General features: G+C 38.3%; 1 protein-coding gene across 7 annotated transcripts in view; it reads left to right on the top strand.

The window, feature by feature from the left end:
* KDM6A (lysine demethylase 6A) overlaps positions 1 to 18,818 on the top strand; it is a 287,206-nt gene that overhangs the window by 241,246 nt on the left and 27,142 nt on the right. For 4 of the 7 annotated variants that reach the window (XM_075059508.1, XM_075074102.1, XM_075059523.1 and 1 more), the window contains 6 exons: positions 11,166 to 11,295; positions 12,732 to 12,837; positions 13,618 to 13,823; positions 15,455 to 15,613; positions 16,365 to 16,429; positions 16,507 to 16,581. In XM_075059508.1, the coding sequence (XP_074915609.1) occupies positions 11,166 to 11,295; positions 12,732 to 12,837; positions 13,618 to 13,823; positions 15,455 to 15,613; positions 16,365 to 16,429; positions 16,507 to 16,581 (741 nt within the window). The remainder of the gene's footprint in view (positions 1 to 11,165; positions 11,296 to 12,731; positions 12,838 to 13,617; positions 13,824 to 15,454; positions 15,614 to 16,364; positions 16,430 to 16,506; positions 16,582 to 18,818) is intronic. The other 3 variants (XM_075059516.1, XM_075059521.1, XM_075059513.1) reach the window with 1 other exon arrangement.

Raw genomic sequence — 18,818 nt, 5'->3', positions numbered from 1 at the left:
ATAAACTTTAATCTTTATGGCATTATGACAGCAATGAAACATTTTCATGACCTTCCCCCACTGCACCCTCACAAATAGATTAAACACAAAAAAATCCCTGTATGTTAACTTCACTACTAGGCCGTTTGCCTGACAACCTGTGACTTGATAATATCAGACAGAATGTAGTGGCCATTGGAAATTGTGTACACTGTTTTTAATATAAATGGTTTCAAATTGAGCTAATGAATCTTAATTCTCCATTCTTTATGAGATGCTGATCTTGTAGTCAGCAAGCATTTCTGTGTCTGTTCCTATGTGGAATCATGAAGTATACTGGACCCAAACTGTAATAAATCAAGGAGCAGGGGGGTCATATTCATTACTTTTTTTGTTGAGTCTGATAAAATTGAAATATTTAGTGATAGTCAAATAATTGTTGGTGGGCAAAGAGTCTGGCAGTGATTGTCTTTGTATAAAGAAAGAAATCCTTCAGCAAGGTTTTACTTTGTAAATTGACACATGGCAGTGATTGACTATCTTTTTTCAAATGGTAAATCTTGTTCTAGCTTAAAAAAAAAAAAATCAGCTAGAATAGTGTATTGCTTCCTTTCCAGTTTAAGCATTTACATCTGTCATCCTTATAAAAGTGAAGGTTTTAGGAGTTTGTAGATTGGGACCATCTGTATGTAATTGGTTGTGTAAAGTTTTAAAAGTAACTTCAGTTTCTGACACTAATTTATGTAGTCTTTAACTACAGTATACTTCCAATTATCCGAATAGCATGGAGGACACTGATTTTAATCAGATAATCAAGAGGGCTAGGAGTCATTCAGCAGCAAGGTGGACCTCCCAGGCAGCTGGAGGCTTCTTGTTCTCTTCTTTTTTCTCCCCCTCGCAGTCCTGGCTGTGACTCTGCTATGTCCTGCTGGAATAGACTCCAGTTCTGGTAGGGCAGAGCAGACACCCTGGGCTGCAGGACCTGCATCTTGTGACCAATCCCTGCAAGCACTAGCCTTGCAGCAACTCAGGAACCCTCTGCACCTCCTCTGTCACAGCCCCCGCTCATTCACTCTCATGACGGTGGGGCTACAGAGGGCTCCCTGCCCTGCTGTAGGAGCCATTCAGCTGCAGAGTGCCCTCCCTTACAGCCAGGGCTCATCATCACTGTTCTCTTTGTAGTCCTGTCTGGTGGTCTTTGCGCTATTATTCAAACCTCTGTCTTAACTAAATCCCTTCCTTGTCCTCCAGCACAAGATATGTGCCCTCTACAACATGTATCTTGTGTCTGGGGGCAAGGAAGAGGTTTGGATAATAGGGTTTTGGATAAACAGGACTATACTTTATTGCAGTGTTGCAGAATTGGTAGTATGTATGGATTTTCTTTCTTTACTGTCATTAGGTTTAATTGTCCTTTTTCTGTACCTTCAAAATCTGCCTCTCAAAATCATACATGATTTTATTAGGTAGTTAATGAGAATTTTATTAACTCTCTAGTCGGATGTTTGATAAACTACAACTATTTCAGTAAAATTTCCATCACACCCAGTGGTCCCTTTTTAAAACGAAAGAATAACTCATGAAGTATGTATGCAGTAGCAAAAAACTAGCATGTATACCGCATTCATTTTGTAATAGCTTTTCATGTGTGTTACTCCTATGTTTTGTTCTCCCTGCCAAAAGAGAGATTCCAAATTATATTTTATTTCTGATAGCTGGGAATAAAGATTCAGGATACTTTTTGATCTTCGTTCTAATTTTAAACCTGTGGCTGCATTGTAATGTCATTTAAAAATTTCAGTAATATATAATAAATATGAAAAACCACAGAACATTGAAATGCCAGTAATGTAAGTATTGCAAATTTAAGAAACTGAAGGTTTTAGTTTAGTGGACTAATGTGATGCTAGGGCTGATGTTTAAACAGACACAAAACCCCCTATATCCTCTGCAAACTTCGCAACTCAAAGGTATCCTCATTTTTCTTCTCCCATGACTTGATATTGTCTCTACTCATTTTCCAGCTGTTGGGACTCCCATAAATCTTAAGATCAGCTTTGACTGTTATATGCTTTGCTGGGTTAAGGGGACTATAATAGAAAGTCTCTTTATATTTTCTTAAGGTACAATAGAAAAAGTCTCTTAGCCCACTTTGCATGTTAGTGTCTACTTTGTTTAAGAGAACATTCAAATAAGCTGTGTGTTTGGAAGATGCTGGAGAGTTGAATGTCTGTTCTGGCCAATTTTAAAGTCCCGGCTTATAGTGATACTGAGAGGAAAAAAAGAGAAGAATAACCTAAAATTCACAAGAAAGCACATAAAACATTTCAGTTGTCCCCAGAATCACCAGCTTATTGGAAAAGCAGTCTCCCTTAAAAATTGCTGTTCCACCTTTCTCTCCTGTGGTCATCAGGTCTTATCCTCCCTTTTGCTCCCCAAGATTCTTCCTGTAGTCCTTCTCCCATACATGCAGATATGGTTTCTGTCTCCAAGGGATTCACCTAATACTTTGCCCAAACAGTTTCAGGCAGTAAGCAGTGGCCTACCTGCTCAGCATTCCTACACCACAGCTGTATTAGCTTAGCAAGGCAATGGAGATGAAAGCTGCCTGGCTGCCTTTGAGAGAGAGAAGCAGCTACAGAAGGTGGGAAAGAGTGTAGCTTAGAGGTCAATAAGTGCTGCCAACAGTCCCTGAATAGTGTTGGGAACTAGTTTTAGTTGGGTCAAAAATTAAAAACCTGAGTCTGCTCTGGACAGTTGTGTGTGTTGGCAGGTATATACATACTTTGCGCTTTTAAGAAAAAAGGTCTCTCAAAGCCGTGGGATCCTCCTTTTAAGATGAGAGGATATTAAAATATTCTGAAAAATGGAAACTAAAACCATTGCAGAAATTTGCTCATTTGTGAAAGATGATGAGACGTTTCCTCAGCCCCGCAACTTCCCAGTGTGCGCCCATCCTGTCTAACTCATATTTTACAGAAATAATGAATAATCCAGAATTTTGTTTCCCTACTATACTTTTTCAACTCTTCAGTCAATAACTAAAAGAATTTAGACAGAAAATTCTAACACCTACTAGTTAGATTAATATTTGTCTAGACCTATTATGTTTAAAGTTTGAAGGAAGTTGTGCACCAGTGGGATATGGAGCCGAGCCATGTTGAGAGACATCTAGATACCCTTCACATGCATACACTATTAGGAAGGCAGTACACTAGAATGCTGTCTACAGGACACTCAACAGTCCAAATCTTTTCTGTGAGCCTGAGCTACTTAGGGAGCTCCAAATTCTCCAGCTCTCTCTCCAGCTGCTGGGAGGGTGGGAAGAATGTGCTCCAACAACCATCCCCATCCCTTTTATAATTTATGTGCTTTCTTTCCTCTAGATCACACCCTTACTGCTAATAATACTTTTCCCAAGCAGCAAAGTGAAAGACCACCGCTTCCCCCGATCTAAGCACCAAGAATGCCAGGGGAAAGGGACACAGGCCATCTCACAGGCAAACTGAGCTCTGCTGGCACCAACTTGCCAGCCTTGTGGAAACACCAACCTTGTGAGAAATGTTGCCCACCCCATGTGATGCAGAACCTTCCCATCTGCACACCATTGTAGTAGGAGAATATTTTTAGTGAGAAAGTTGGAAAAAATTAAGTATTCTGCTAACGTATTAGATCATGTATCCTGAAACATTTTTCAAGGAAGTCCATAATCCAGTACAGTAGGTGCTACTTGTCTGATTGAAAACGTTAAGTCCTCCGCTGGTAGAATGTGAATAGATGTTGTTGCTGCCACTAACAAATAGCCTACTTCTGATGGATACTGTGAATTTAAGTATAGTTTGATGTACTTATTTTATCCATTGTGAGCAGTAGTGGCAATGAACCAAAGCAGGCATAAGTGTGGTGGTTCTTCGAGTGCTTGTTCACGTCAATTCTGGTCAGGTAGGCACACGCCGCATGCATGATTGTCAGAAAGTTTTCCCTTAGCAGCACCTGCCAGGTCAGCCTTGGAGCCCCCTTGAGTGGTGCCTTTATGGTGCTCAGTATATGATCCTGCCGACCTGACTCCCCTTCAGTTCCTTCTTACTGCTAGTGACAGTCGATGGAACAGAGTTCGCTTGCCTCGTAAGTGCTTCCTTTAGCTTGTTCTTTAGGTTTAGCGTAGGTTTCAGTTCTTAGTTTAGAGTTCCATTTTTAGTTAGGGACCAGGATTCCACACTGTCCCTTTCCTTGCCTCAGCTCTGGGACATGCCTCGGGACCAAGAGTTTAAACCACATGGGACCTGCAGTAAACCCATGCTAATGGACGACTCCCACAACGCATGCCTGAAGTGTCTGGGGGAAGAACACCAAACAGACAGGTGCAAAATCTGCATGTCCTTTTGACCAAGAACGAAAAAATATAGCAATAATTGCAATTGGAAGGCATCTTTGCAAATGCATCCTCCATTAGACAACCCATTTACAATTAAAATATTTTTAATCAGAAAAATAACAGGAAACATTGATGTACAAATCGCACAAAATAAACTACCCATAAGAGAAATACTGAACTTAAAAATAAATACTAACACAATCTTCAGTTCCTGTCTAAAGGCAGGCAGTAATAAAACACCTAGATTACCCTGTTCTGAAAAAGAAAACTGACTTATCAATAAGCTAAAATTCTTAGGGCACTTCAGCAAAGCATAAAGTAGTACTCGTTGATATTCATTTGGACTTTCCAAAGCCTTTGACATAGTCCATCACAAAAGGCTATTAAGGAAACTAATTAGCTGGGGTGAGAGGTAAAATTCTGTCATGAATTAGAAACTGTCTATGAGACAGAAAATATAGTAGGAGTAAATGGTTTATTCAACATGACAAAAGGCTAAAGATGGAGGAAGAGGAAGAAAAAAATATGCACGTTTTGTTTTTATGGTGTAGAAAATCTAAGAGGACTGTTACCAAAAAGATTTTTTTTTCTTCTTTTTTTATTAGTTAGAAATTCTGGTCTTGTCTGTTGTGAATGACTGTTGAATTAGTAAAATGGTAGCATGAGAGCTGAGTGTGAAGTTTGAGCGTTTAATTTTTAGTCAATTGAACTATTAGTTTTTGTAAACTTCTGTTTGAGTGTTGAATTGACATATGGGAGAAAGAATGCCTTTGTTAAAGATTCATCTTTATCCATCCTTCAGTTAAACATGGAAACTTAACATTTGCATCCTCTGAAACCTGCAAAAATTCATCCATGCAACCAGATTTAAGATTGCTGATATTTCAGTGGGGGGAGGGGGAGGTTGGTTTGGTTGTTTTTTTTTAAAAAGAGGGACAAGGACATTTTATTTCTTTCTGGAAAAATCTTATAGGTCTTAATATACAGAAGTATATGTGCGCGCACACACACATACAATAAATAGGAAGACTGACGTGTGTTAAATATATTTAATAATGATTTTTAAAAGGAGGTGAATGCAGATTGGCAATATTTGCAGATGAGTTATTCAGAATAGTCAAAAAAAGAAATCTTTGAAGAATTACAGAGGGACCTAACAAAGCAGAATGATTGGACAACTTAATGATAGTTGAAATTCAGTGTAGACAAATTAAGGTAATGTACATTGGAAGGATTAATCTGAACTCATACACATTTGAGTTCAAAATTAAATCTCACCTTTTAGCAGACATACTCAGGGTCACTGCAGAAGGCTGAACATAAGAATACACATACTGGCTCAGATCAATGGTCCATCTAGCCCAGTATCTTGTCTTTCAGTAGTGGCCAGTGGCAGATGCTTTAGAGGTTATGAACAGAACAGGGAAACTATCGAATGATCCATCCCATTGTTCAGTCCCTGTTTCTGGCAGGCATAAGTTTAGAGACACCTGGAGCATGGGGTCGCCGCTCTGGCCATCTTGGCTAATAGACATTTTGATGGACCTATCCTCTATGATCTTATCTAATTCTTTTTTTAACCCAGTTATGCTTTGGGCTTCACAACAGCTGTTGGCAATGAGTTCTCCAGGTTGACTGTGTGTTGTATGAAGAAGTACTTCCTTTTGTTTGTTAAACCTGCTGCCTGTTAATTTCACAGGGTGACCAGTGGTTCTTGTGTTATGTGAAGAGATAAATAACATGCCCCTATTCACTTTCTTCATACCATTCATAATTTTATAGACTGCTATCATAATTCCCCTTAGTCATCTCTTGTCTAAGTAGAGCAATCTATCTTTTTAGTCTGTCCTCATATGGAAGCTGTTTCATACCCCAATCCTGTTTTTTACCCTTCTCTATACCTTTTCCAATTTGAATATATGGTGAGGTGACCAGAACTGCACGCAGTATTCAAGATGTTGGCGTACCATGAATTTATATAGTGGCATTATATTTTCTGTGTTATCGGCCCCTTTCTTAATTGTTTCTCACGTTCCATTCACTGTTTTGACTGCTGCTGCTCATTAAGCGACGTTTTCAGAGAACTATCCATGATGACTCCAAGATCTTTTTTGAGTGGTAACAGCTAATTTAGACCCCATTAGTTTGTACATATAGTTGCACTTATCAACACTGAATTTCATCAGCCATTTTGTTGCCCAGTCATCCAGTTTTGGGAGACCTTTTGTAACTCTTCACTGTCAGCTTCGGACTTAATTATGAAAGAAAACATCCACTCCTAGCGCAGAGAGGTCAGAAAAACCAAAACCCAAACAAAAAAAGGAAGATGTTAGTTATTTCTGTCCCTTTATGGGAAGCTAGAGACCTAGTCTCTATTTTGGCCATGACAAGGAAAATCTGGTAAGCTTGACAGTAATGCATGCTAAGGAAGAGACTGGGATTATTATTTATTTATTTATTTATTTAAAATTCTCTTTTGCTGAGTGTGGAAAGAGACCAAGGATGAGGCAAGTGGCAGTCATGTTGAGGGTCTTTCTATGGTAAGAAAGAGAGGGCAGATCTTAGAGAGTGCAGCTGCCTTTGGTGGGACTTCCATTAATAACGAGATTGTTAGGGAATGTGTCAGGGTATGCTCTACTCACTGCTGCATGGTGCCTTCTTCTGGCAATTTAGCTCACAGTGTTGCCATCCTCCTGGCTTTGTAGAAGCCCTGCCTGTTCCCTCACGGATGAGCTTCCTTCTAACTAACACTCTCTACACAGCCCAAATCACCCCCATTTGTTGCTTAATTGGCTGATTGGGCCTGTCTGGCCTAATTCAACTCTCTCAGGTTTGGTGTGGGAAACCCACCGCATCACAGAAGGATGTACCGGAGAAGACCAGAAAGGGGCCAGAGAGAATGTTGGCAGACAAGCAAATATAGGAAATAGCTTTAGGAGGAGGAGCGAAACAGAGGAGTTGAGGCTGGAGTGGACAGTTACTTCATCAGTTGGAGCCTGTGGTAGATAGAGGGCATGAGTTCCTCTGCCTCAGTAATGCCATCTGCAGGTGATGTATTCTATAAGAGAGGGTGGACTCTGCCAACTAAAGAATAAAGGATCCCTGCAGTCAAGGAGTGAAAGACTAAATTGGTAATCTTACACCCAGGGGAAAAGTTCAGGCAGACTCTAAGGGGGACAGCTGTGGCATAGCAACAGAGACTAGGTGAAGGTTTTGTGTTTGGACTTTTCTTTCATGTGCACTTTCTGTAACCTGGAAGGGGGAAAGTTTTTGGTTTGGCTTGTGAACTGAACTACACAATCACTGAGAAGGTAGACTATCAACCAGCAGGGAAACTGAGGGATGGCAAGACATAAGGTACACCACTACAGAGGTGTAAAGAATGGGATAGAAAATATTACAATATCATTGCATAGTGATAATATGCCCTGACCTGGGCGAAAGGTTCAATTTGGCTTTCGAAGAAGTATAGCAAAGCTAGGAGTCCAGAGATGAGCAAAAATAAAAAAATAGAGGTATGAAAAGTTTCATCTGAGGAGAGATTGGAAAGAGACCTGTTAAATTTAGACAGGGGAATAAGTGGCAACATGATAAAGATATGTGAAATAATAAATAACTCAGATAACATAAGAACAAGGTGATACCTAGTGAGATTGAAAGACACATTTAAAACTGATTTAAAAAATGAAATGCTACTTTTACACAATGTATAAATAACCTGTGAATCTCTCAGCCTTATGTTATTGAGGTCAAGAGCTTAATAGGATTTTAAAAAGGATTAGAAATGTATTTGCATAATGGCAACATCCACAATTATATGGTTTTTTGATTAGGGGATATAATGTCTCAGGAAATATCTATGGAGAAGAAAATTCCCTTAGGAACAGGTTGTTGAATAGTTGTCTGAGATTTACTGCACTTTCCTCGGAAACATATGGCATGGACCACTGCTAGGCACAGAATACTAAACATGATGAACAGTTTGTCCATTCCCTGATTTCCTTGTTCCCATAGAAATTTCTAATGGTTCTTCTCTGCCTTTAACAAATGAGTGATTTTCTATTTTGTAAGGTTTGAAGAAAATCTATTCATCTATTTTTTTTAATATCCAAATGTGAAGAAGATATTTTCATAATTGGGGGGAGGAAAATCACATGCTATGAAGTGTTCGTATAATTAAAATAATTTATTCAAAACTTGCCATTGACTTAACATACAACAAAGAGCAAGTTTATTTCAAGTGTTTGAAGACAGGTGATTAGAAATAACAAAATGTTCCTTCATTTATACTGAACTTTTAATGTCTCTTCACTTATACATATGAGTGTATCGGGGCATTGCATGGTGAAATAGAATGTACAGTTGTGGGTTTTTTAAGACTGCTTAATTTTAATCTTGACCATTCAAGATCTGTCTTGCTTGCAAGTAGATCAGCGGTTCTCAAACTGGGGGTTGGGACCCCAAAGTGAGTCAGGACCCTGTTTTAATGAGGTTGCCAGGACTGACATTAGACTTGCTGAGGTCCAGGGCCGAAGCCCAAGAGTGGGTTCAGCCTTGAGTGGCAAGGCTCAGTCTACATTTCCCCTACCCAAGGCTGAAGCCCTTGGGTTTTGGCTTTGGCTGCCGGCCAGGGCAGCAGGGCTCAAGTTTCAGGTTTGGCCGCACTCCTAGTGTCATGTAATATTTTTTGTTGTCAGAAGGGTGTCTCAGTGCAATGATGTTTGAGAACCCCTGAAATAGATACATGTGTTTGGTATTAAGAAAGTGTCCAGTTTAGCATGTCATCAGCTCTGAAGGGCACATTGTATGCTTCGGATTGCAATCCTAAAGCAGGCACCAGTCAATTTGTGATTAAAAGATTGTAAATCTTTTGAGTGTGTGGACATCCCACTAACAATAGTCCAACCCACCTTCTGGTTGCATAACCCTACTCACCTCTCGAGTGACAGATGTCCAGTCCAGTTCAACTACCACCCAGCAATAAGTGTAACTTGGTGGGTATATTTCATTGTGCAACCATGAAGTACAACTGCAACATTGTTTGATATTTTAAGCCCTGATTGAGCAATGCATTTAAGCACATGCTTTTCTAACAGATTTAAGCACATGTGTAAGTGCTGTGCTGAGTCAGGGCCTTGCGCAGCAACTATAATAGGCAAAGTGAACATGATACATTAAGGCATTAAAATTGGGACCTGTTTGAGGCAGGGACTGTCTTTTTGTTCTGTGTTTTTATGGCAGTTAGCGCAGTGGGGTACTGGTTCCTGACTGCGCTCCTAGGTGATATATCACTTTACAAATAATAATATGCAATAATACCAACTGCAGAACTATATGTGATATGGGAAGCAAAATTATAGTAGCCATGGGAGTAATAATTTTGAGTTTCTTCTCCTTAGGACTATAAAATTTCAAACACTGCATTGCATCAGCACGGATTGTTTTGTTTGGATTTGATTCCACTGTTCTGCAGTCATTCCAATTAATTTCTGAATTTACTACATCAGAAACTGAACTAGTATCAAATTAGTTTAGCAAGTAAAATAAATGCAGTACAATGATTGGTATTCACTAACATTTGATCACGTATCCTTAACTCTGATGCAGAGCTACATGTGTAACTTTTCATACATCAGAGTTAGAATACAACATGATGAATTTTGATTATGCCCTTTCTCCGAATTCTTATCTGTACTCTTGTGTTGAATGATAGTGTGTGACAGAGGGTTATTTGTACTGATCATTTGTTGGGAAAGATTTTGTGACTATTTCTAATCTGAAAGAGGGCCATGTCAATTAGATATTGAGAATATTTCAGTACCCCAAGTAAGTCCTCTTGGCATCACTTTTCTTTTAAAATAAATAATGTTTTGTACATTTATTCTTGCAGGTTAGATAAGACTAAGAATTTAAAATGATATTGTGATACATAAGCCCCATATGTTTATATGCATATAAAATGTCATCTTTGTTTGGGCGAAAAGGATTATTAATTTTGTATTTAAAAGTAACTGTATAGTCCCAGTCCTAGACAAAAAAAAAAATGCAGTATATCTTTGTTAATTCTCACTTCACTAATCTTCAAGCACAATAATTTAGTCTTACTGTGCTTCACAAGAAAGATTTAGAAGTTGAGTGCTGCAGGGTGACTTTAACAAATTATTCTACAATATGTGTGTGCTAGTATACTGTGAAGTACAAGTATAAAATTAAACTTGTCAAAATAAATGAATAAAGTCCATTACAGCATGGTAGTTTTTTAATCGTATGTGTTCTTACTCGGTGATGTGCAAATTTGCAGTTTGTGACTGTAACAGCCTTTTATGTGAAATTCTGTGAGAGATTTTGTGTATTACCAATTTAATAACGCTATGTCCTCTATTACCAGATAGACTTGAACTGAAAAGTGTTTTTAGTTCCTCACTGCTATGAATGGATCACCTGGTAGTCAGTGCCAATTAATATGGTTCTACTGTACTTCAAGTTAAAAACTATTTGCTATGTAAATTATAATTTAGATTATTTTCTTTATTTTGAGATTAGTTATTTTTTTAACTAATGGTGGTGTTTTTCTAAATTTGGGGGAAGGGGAATAGTGAGAATAATTTAAAATAGTTTCATCTTACTAAATAATGAGAATCCTTGATTAAGATATATCCTGGAGGTTCCACTTAGCCTGTAATTGTGGTTTACCCTTGTACATCATTAATATTTTCTGTTGTGCACAATGTGTAACTAGCACACATTCAGTAAATATACTTGTAATTTTTTTAATCAAATGTTCACACAGACAGCTCTTTTTCCTTTTTAGGAATCTGGGTAAAAATGGCTTATCTAACAGTAGCATTTTATTGGATAAATGTCCACCTCCACGACCACCGCCTCCACCATACCCTCCCTTGCCAAAGGACAAGTTGAATCCACCTACACCTAGTATTTATGTAAGTATCAGCTGACTGGCAGGAATAAATCAGTTAGGGCTTTTTGTAACTATATAGCTAGCTTTTTAATTTAGATAAGTATTGAAACAAGATACCTTATTGAGAGCTAAATTTAACTACAGGGGTGCAACATGTGAAAAGGCAGAATTTTGAACCCAAAGAGAATATTGTGATCTATTTAAAAAGAAAAATATTCTAAGTGATTCAAACTGAGAATTCCAGTGTGATTGCTAAATTGAAATGAAAACACATTAGAAATGCTTTTTAAATTTTTAGTACTTCAAGTAGTGATTTAAAAAGTCAGACCGTTCATGAGACAAAACTCTCAGTAATAATTTAAATACATCTTAAAATATTTTATAAACCCATTTGCATGGGATTACTCAAATGCTTATATGAGAAGATAACTAAATGGAACTCTCCTGTCAATATCAAAAGACAGCAAAGAAAATCAGTTAAATTTGCAATAACAATATTGTACCAAAAAGTTAATATAAGGAAGAACCTGACGTGTGCAAAGCTTTCATGAGAGATTACCTTACTCATGCCTACTTTCTGGTATGGCAGTATATTCTGACTTCAGAATCGAGACATGTACCAAATCCTGTGTAAAGCTAAATTGGTCATGGAGAAGTAACTTATTCTCTTATTACAGCATCTCCATAGTTTCTATCCACACAGTGAAATTGGTGTTTGCTCTGGAGACATGACCTATACTGACCCCTAGAGGCAAAATGTTGAAAGATTGGCAACAAGAGCAAAATTAGATGCAACTAACAATGTAGTAATTAAGCATTTTTTTAAAAACTGACTAAAATCAATTGTTCTACTTAATGGTAGAGATAAAGTAGATGACATTTCTGTTCTAGGTAGGCAGTTTCCTTTTAACATTATCTAAGGGATTATTTTATAACGTTTGAAAATAGTCTAACAAGACAGTATTACCTTCTTCTAAAAAAGAATTTGATAGACTTGGAGATTGTACAGTAGAGGACAAAAATAATTCTATGAATCTTTGTTGTTAAAATGCATATTATAGAAATTAGGTATGTTCTTTGGGGAGGAGCAAGAAATTAAGGAAGGAGCTGTGCTGAGGTAAAAATACTGAAGATACGCTGTAGAGAATACATGTTACTAGATTTCTGTATCTATTGTCAAATACAGAAGTAAACTGCAGCAAAATTTAGCTTAGAAAAGCCTTGCACCAAAGCAGTCTCGATAGAATTTCTACAAGAGAGTAAATTATAATAAGTAATTTAATTTCAAAAGGAGTAAAACCAGTATTTAATGAGAAAATATTGTGTGATATAACTGCTAATTCACTGGAGTGCATGAAAATGGATAGCATTCCTGACCTCCTCCTGTTTTAATATTTGTTATTTTACTAATGAAAAGACTACTTCCTCTAAGACCTAATACTCTTTTGTAATTTGCAGTTGGAAAATAAACGTGATGCTTTCTTTCCACCTTTACATCAATTTTGTACAAATCCAAACAATCCTGTTACTGTAATCCGTGGCCTTGCTGGAGCTCTTAAATTAGGTAAGTTCATTTTATACAAAAAACAAAGCACAGTGTAGACTTTCCTTTCCTACATACATACATTCCTTTGGAAAGTGTGGGGAAATTTCTGAAGTGTTCACAAAAGTCAGTTTTATTTCCTTAATATATTCATGTTTGTATAACAAGGAGTTAGGGTAATATGTAGTCTGCAAACTAAGCAGCATTTCTGTGGCACTTTAAAAGAACTTAGCATCCTGAAGCTCCCATTGACATGAGTCAAACAGGTGCCGAACCATCTATTTCAAAACCTAACATGAGGCTTCTGTCTTTGAAGCTCTTGGCCCATGTAGTTTTGTGCCTTAGTTTTCCTTCTGTAAAATGGAGGCTGCTAATTCACCTGCATTTGCTAAAGCATTTTGAGAGCTATGTATTAAAATTTTTGTACTTGCTAGGTATCCTTATTATTTAATAGAATATTTTTTGTAGAGGCCAGGATTTGTCTGAAATATATGTTTTCAGAAATAGTAGATTTAGTCATATCTGCTACTATTTAGGCAGCGTAGCCTCTTCTAGGCTTTTACAATCATATGTGGGGAAGGCTTTTTACTACATGAATATTTAATGTCAAACCTAAATAAACTGGATTGTATTTATCATAACTGAGAAATTACATATATCCTTTTCAGGTAAAATATCAAATGTTGTGCTTCATATACCTTTAGTTTCTTTAAATATATTAATATCTACCTTTCCAATGTATAATAAAACTATTTCATTATACTGAACCTATTATTTATGAACCATAATAATGTTCTTTAGATCTAGGACTCTTCTCTACTAAAACATTAGTGGAAGCAAATAATGAACACATAGTAGAGGTGAGGACACAATTACTTCAACCAGCGGATGAAAACTGGGACCCCACTGGAACAAAGAAAATCTGGCGTTGCGAAAGCAGTAGATCTCATACTACAATAGCTAAATATGCACAGTACCAGGCCTCCTCATTCCAGGAATCATTAAGGGTAAGTACATTTTAACTGTTTGATAAAGAACACAGTATTTCTGCAAACAGCTTGTCCTCAGTAACAACTTAAAACATGATCATATGATTTTTTTTTTTTTAAGGAGTCCTTTCCATCAGTTGGTATTGAGAAGAAAGGGATTCCCATTAATGTTAAATGCACAGCTAAGCACATAAGATCCCTATGAATGGATGGGCAAATAGACTATAAGGTGTTCCGCACAAACACTTTCAGTTTCTTTAGTGTAAGACTGTTATCACTTTCACATACATTTAAAACTGTTAACTTAAACTGATATATCAGTAGTTCTCAAACTTTTGTACTGGTGACCCCTTTCACATAGCAAGTCTCTGAGTGCGACCCCCTTTATAAATTAAAAACACTTTTTAATATATTTAACACCATTATAAATGCTGAATGCAAAGCAGAGTTTAGGGTGGAGGCTGACAGCTCGCGACCCCGTATGTAATAACCTCACAATCCCCTGGGGGGTCCCGACCCCCACTGTGAGAACCCCTGTGATATACAGTAGTATGTAAACTCAGATTTAAAAGTTGTTGAGAACTTTAAAAATGCATTTAAAACTTTAAAAAAAAAAAACTTACAAAAAATATTTTTACATACTGTTTTTCTCAATTTCTAACTGAAAAGTACTTTGAAATAAAATTTCTTTATTCAGAGTATGGTGATGTTTATGTGCTGCTTTTTAGAAGCCCACACGCACTGTTTTCCTTCAACTCAAGTATTTGATACAGTAGAAATAATGTTACAGTTTCAGAAATATGTCTGTTAATGCTTTCTATCTCTGATATTGTGTAATGGCATTCTGTGTTTACTGTTATGTAATTGCCCCTATATTTGGGAATGCTTCAGGTTCTAAAATTAATATTTTCTTTTTGTAAAAACATTGTTTTAATACCTAAAATGAAATGTTCATGTTTTTTTAAATAAATTTTTTTGCTAACCTTATCTAATATTTAAAAAAAAAAAATTTTTAGTTTTTGTGGCCCCAAATTCTAGTGGCGAGTACATCCCTGGAATTAACTTGGGAACTCCTGAACGCTCCACATATATGTGATCCTAGATACATGAAAATACTAAGCTAAATAGATCAAAGAGTGCAAGGTATTTCTGACCAGCTCTATCTTAGAAGAGATTGGGAAGCAGCAGTAGCAGAGGGCCGAGCACTGGTATTTTCACTTTAATCACAAGGGAAGTGGTGGTGGGCTGGGTGAGGTGAGAAGGACAGGAGAACTTTTAAGTTAAAACTTGCACTGCAGACAGGAGAAACAAGAACTTTGTGAGCAGATTAGAACAGGGGTGTTGGAACAGTTTGTATAGTGGGAGTGCTGAGAGCTATTGAACAAAACTGTAAACGCTGTATATGATGGAAACCACTTCAAGCCGGGGGTATGGTAGCATCCCTAGTTCTAGCACTGATGAATTAGAAGCAGTAATATGTGGTGGGAGATCCAGTTCTGGATTTGTAGTTGCAAGAAAGTGGAGAGGACTAATCATGGGCTGTGAGAGAAGCAGGAGAAGGAATCAAGGACATTCTGGAGAGGGTACATTGGGGGATTTTGATGGCACCTGGATTGGGCTGATCAGGGACACAAATGGGATTTTTCTAGATCTGCAATGGTGATTGGGGAAATGGGATATCCACTGAAGATTTCCGGCTGCTGTTTGGGGAAGTGAGCGAGGATTGTATTCTTCCAGATCATTCCAACGCTGTTGGAAGGTGGGGGCTGCCAGAAGCCTTAAGCCCCACTGGTTCTCAGGGCCATAAGGTAAGCTAGAAAGGGGTCAGAGGATTGTGGCAGAACTTCATGCAGAGAGTGGGGTTGGGGAGGTGTGTGGCTGGAGCCCCGGTTATTCTCAGAGGAAGAATCTAGAAATATGCAAAGTATTTGAGATGGGGTCGTGGACCAAACTATTATTTCTGTCAGTAGGAAAGAAGGGGAGTGAATGTAAAAGTGTATGCATAATTTGCTTTCAATAAATTTTAAAATATAGAGCTAATATGTTAACGTTCTCAACTCTTAAGTTTGTCAGAGTGTAGCTGTATCAAAACTTTAAGACATAGAAGGAAAAGAATGCATATAGGCTTCCAGAGCAGCGAATGTTTGATAATGCACACGAACTGGCATGTTACAAGAGGTCAGCCGGAAAGCCTCTACTGTCATTAACTTTTGCATGAAAAAAATTGCATAGATGACTGCAGTATTTTCAAATCAGATTTTATCTGTCTCTTAACAAGTTACTAGTAGCAAAGAAATGTAAAATATACATGTACATGTTAAAATCATCATAACACAATGTTCCTTTTCCTCTTTTATGGAAGTCAACAAAAACACTATTCCTATCTCATTCTTATCCCCAATTACCCTCTAATCTTCAAAGCAGCCTCTGGACCGGCTCTAAAAATTGTCCATATAAAAATTATAGATGCAAAAGTTTTCATATTTTATTTGGTTTGAGATTAAATCTATTAATCCTGTATGATAAAGTGATAGGAAATGTCACGTTTTTGTTTTGCAGGAGGAAAATGAGAAAAAGAGTCACCACAAGGACCACTCAGATAATGAATCCACATCTTCTGATAAGTGAGTTAGGTATAAATAGTGTACTTCTATAGTTTCTGTTCCAAAGGATATACTTCACGTTTTCATAATTTTTACAGCTCTGGTAGGAGAAGAAGAGGACCTTTCAAAACAATCAAGTTTGGGACCAACATTGATCTGTCGGATGACAAAAAGTGAGTCTCCCTGCAATTTGTCAGTTTTTACAGTGTGACAAAGTTCCTCCTCTACCTTGGTGGGTCCTGCGCTTATTGGCAGATTTGCTCACCTCAGAGATCTTCCACTCTGGTGGAACCCACAGTCCGGGTCAATTCCTCCTGTGTCTGATCAGGAGTTGGGAGGTTTGGAGGGAACCCAGGCCCGCCCTCTACTCCGGGTTCCAGCCCAGGGCCCTGTAGATTGTAGCTGTCTATAGTGCCTCCTGTAACAGCGCATACGGCACACCCCTGGGCTACTTCCATGGCCCTCCCCAAAACTCCTTTATCCTCCCACAGGATTTCTCCTGGTATCTGATAACACTTGTACTCTAGTCCTCCAGCAGCACACCTCTCAGGCCACGTCTATACGACGCGCCATATCGGTGCGTTACAAATCAATTGCTCGGTGGATCAATATATCGCGTCATCTAGACGCGATTATGATCCCGGAGCGCGCTACATCGATTCCGGAACTCCACAAAACCAACGGAGTTCGGAATCGCAATGGCGAGCCGCGCCACATTCATTCGATCCCGCGCGGTGAAGACGGGTGAGTAGATCGATTTTAGATAATTGATTTCAGCTATGCTATTCTCGTAGCTGAAATTGCGTATCTAAAATCGATTTTCGCGCGTCGTGTAGACCTGGCCTCACTCTCAGCTCCTTGCGCCTCTTGCTCCCAGCTCCTCACACACACTTCCTCTCCTCTGGCTCCCCCTGGCCTGAGTGGAGTGAGCCCTTTTCTAGCATCAGATGGACCTAATTAGAGTCAGGTGCTTAACAGCCTCACCTGACTATTAGCAGGTTAATTGGAGTCAGGTGTTCTCATTAGCCTGGAGCAGCCCCTGCTCTAGTCACTCAGGGAACAGAAAACTGCTTATCTAGTGGCCAGTATATCTCCCTTCTACTACTTGGCTGTTCCCAGCTGGCCTGGGTCTATCACAATAGTTTATAAACAAAGTTGAGCCAACATGCCCATCTTTATTATTTATCTAGAGAGTTTCCTATTTTATTTCCTCATGTCTAGGTTCCTGTAGCTCATTTTAATTTTTTTTTATTTAATAAAACTATGCATACTTTATCCATATCATTTTCTGATATGTATTTGGATTTGGCTCCCAGTTCATTGTAGAGTTGCTTATCTTACCATTGACTACATAACAGTTGCTTCGGCAGTTTAAAAGAAATGTGCATTTTTCTGATTATACAGCAGCAACACCATACTGCCATATAGGAAACACATATCTTTGCAAAGTGTTAGAATTCCCAGCTCCTAAATTAATTGAAGCCAAATGCTTATACAGTTAAATTCTTGGTGTTTTGAGGCAGGTAGATGCCAGTTGCAGAAGTTCTATAATAAACAAACAAATTCATGGTGTGAGACTGAAAGTGTTTTTAAAGGCTGAGCTGTGTGTTTTTCCTAGCGAGAGTTTGAAGCAAAGTTAGGATTTTATCATAAGGCCTCAAGGCTTCTCAATATACTTCCCTTAGTTACAACTCCCAAAAACAGTAGCGTAATTGAGAGGAAAACCAGAAGATATAGCACCAGAACACACCCTTCCTATACAAAACATCCCTTTACATATCTCCTAGTCCGTGTCATTCTGTGTATAAAAGTAAATTCCAGTCTCTTGTTCTCTCATCTTGTTTGTTCCCAAGTATTTCACACAGTATGCGTTAAGACTTTAAAATGCACTTCCAAAAGACTTCATCTTATCTCCTAATTCTCCTTTCTTAGCAAAGAGTTCTGATGGGAGACTTGTATTTTAAGAGATTATGCACACATTTCAAAAGAAAAGAATGTAGTTTGCTTCCGTTGTTTTTTAGTATAATGCTGATTGGTACTAAGCTAGTGAGCCTAGAGAGAGAGAGACTAGTATTCGCTGGGAAAGGGCACTGGGTCTGAAATGAGAAGTCTTGAGAATTGGAGATTGGGGGCTTGTCTCCACTTACTGGGGAATCGATGTGTGGTGATCGATCCACTGGGGGTCGATTTGAGCAGGTCTAGTGGAGATCCACTAAATCGACCACAGATCGCTCTCCAGTACTTCACTGGAACGAGATGCATAAGGTAAGTCAACAGGAGAGTTTCTCCCATCAACCCAGCATGATATAGACACCGAAATAATTATTCATGTAGCTGGAGTTGTGTAATTTATATCGACTTAGCCCCATAGTGTAGACCTGCCCTGGCACTGGGACAAGGAACCAGGGGT

This window comes from Chelonoidis abingdonii, chromosome 1, assembly GCF_003597395.2.
Source record: "Chelonoidis abingdonii isolate Lonesome George chromosome 1, CheloAbing_2.0, whole genome shotgun sequence".
Classification (NCBI taxonomy): Eukaryota; Metazoa; Chordata; order Testudines; family Testudinidae; genus Chelonoidis; species Chelonoidis abingdonii.
Note: the sequence above shows the minus strand (reverse complement) of the source record. Positions and strands in the feature narration are given on the sequence as shown.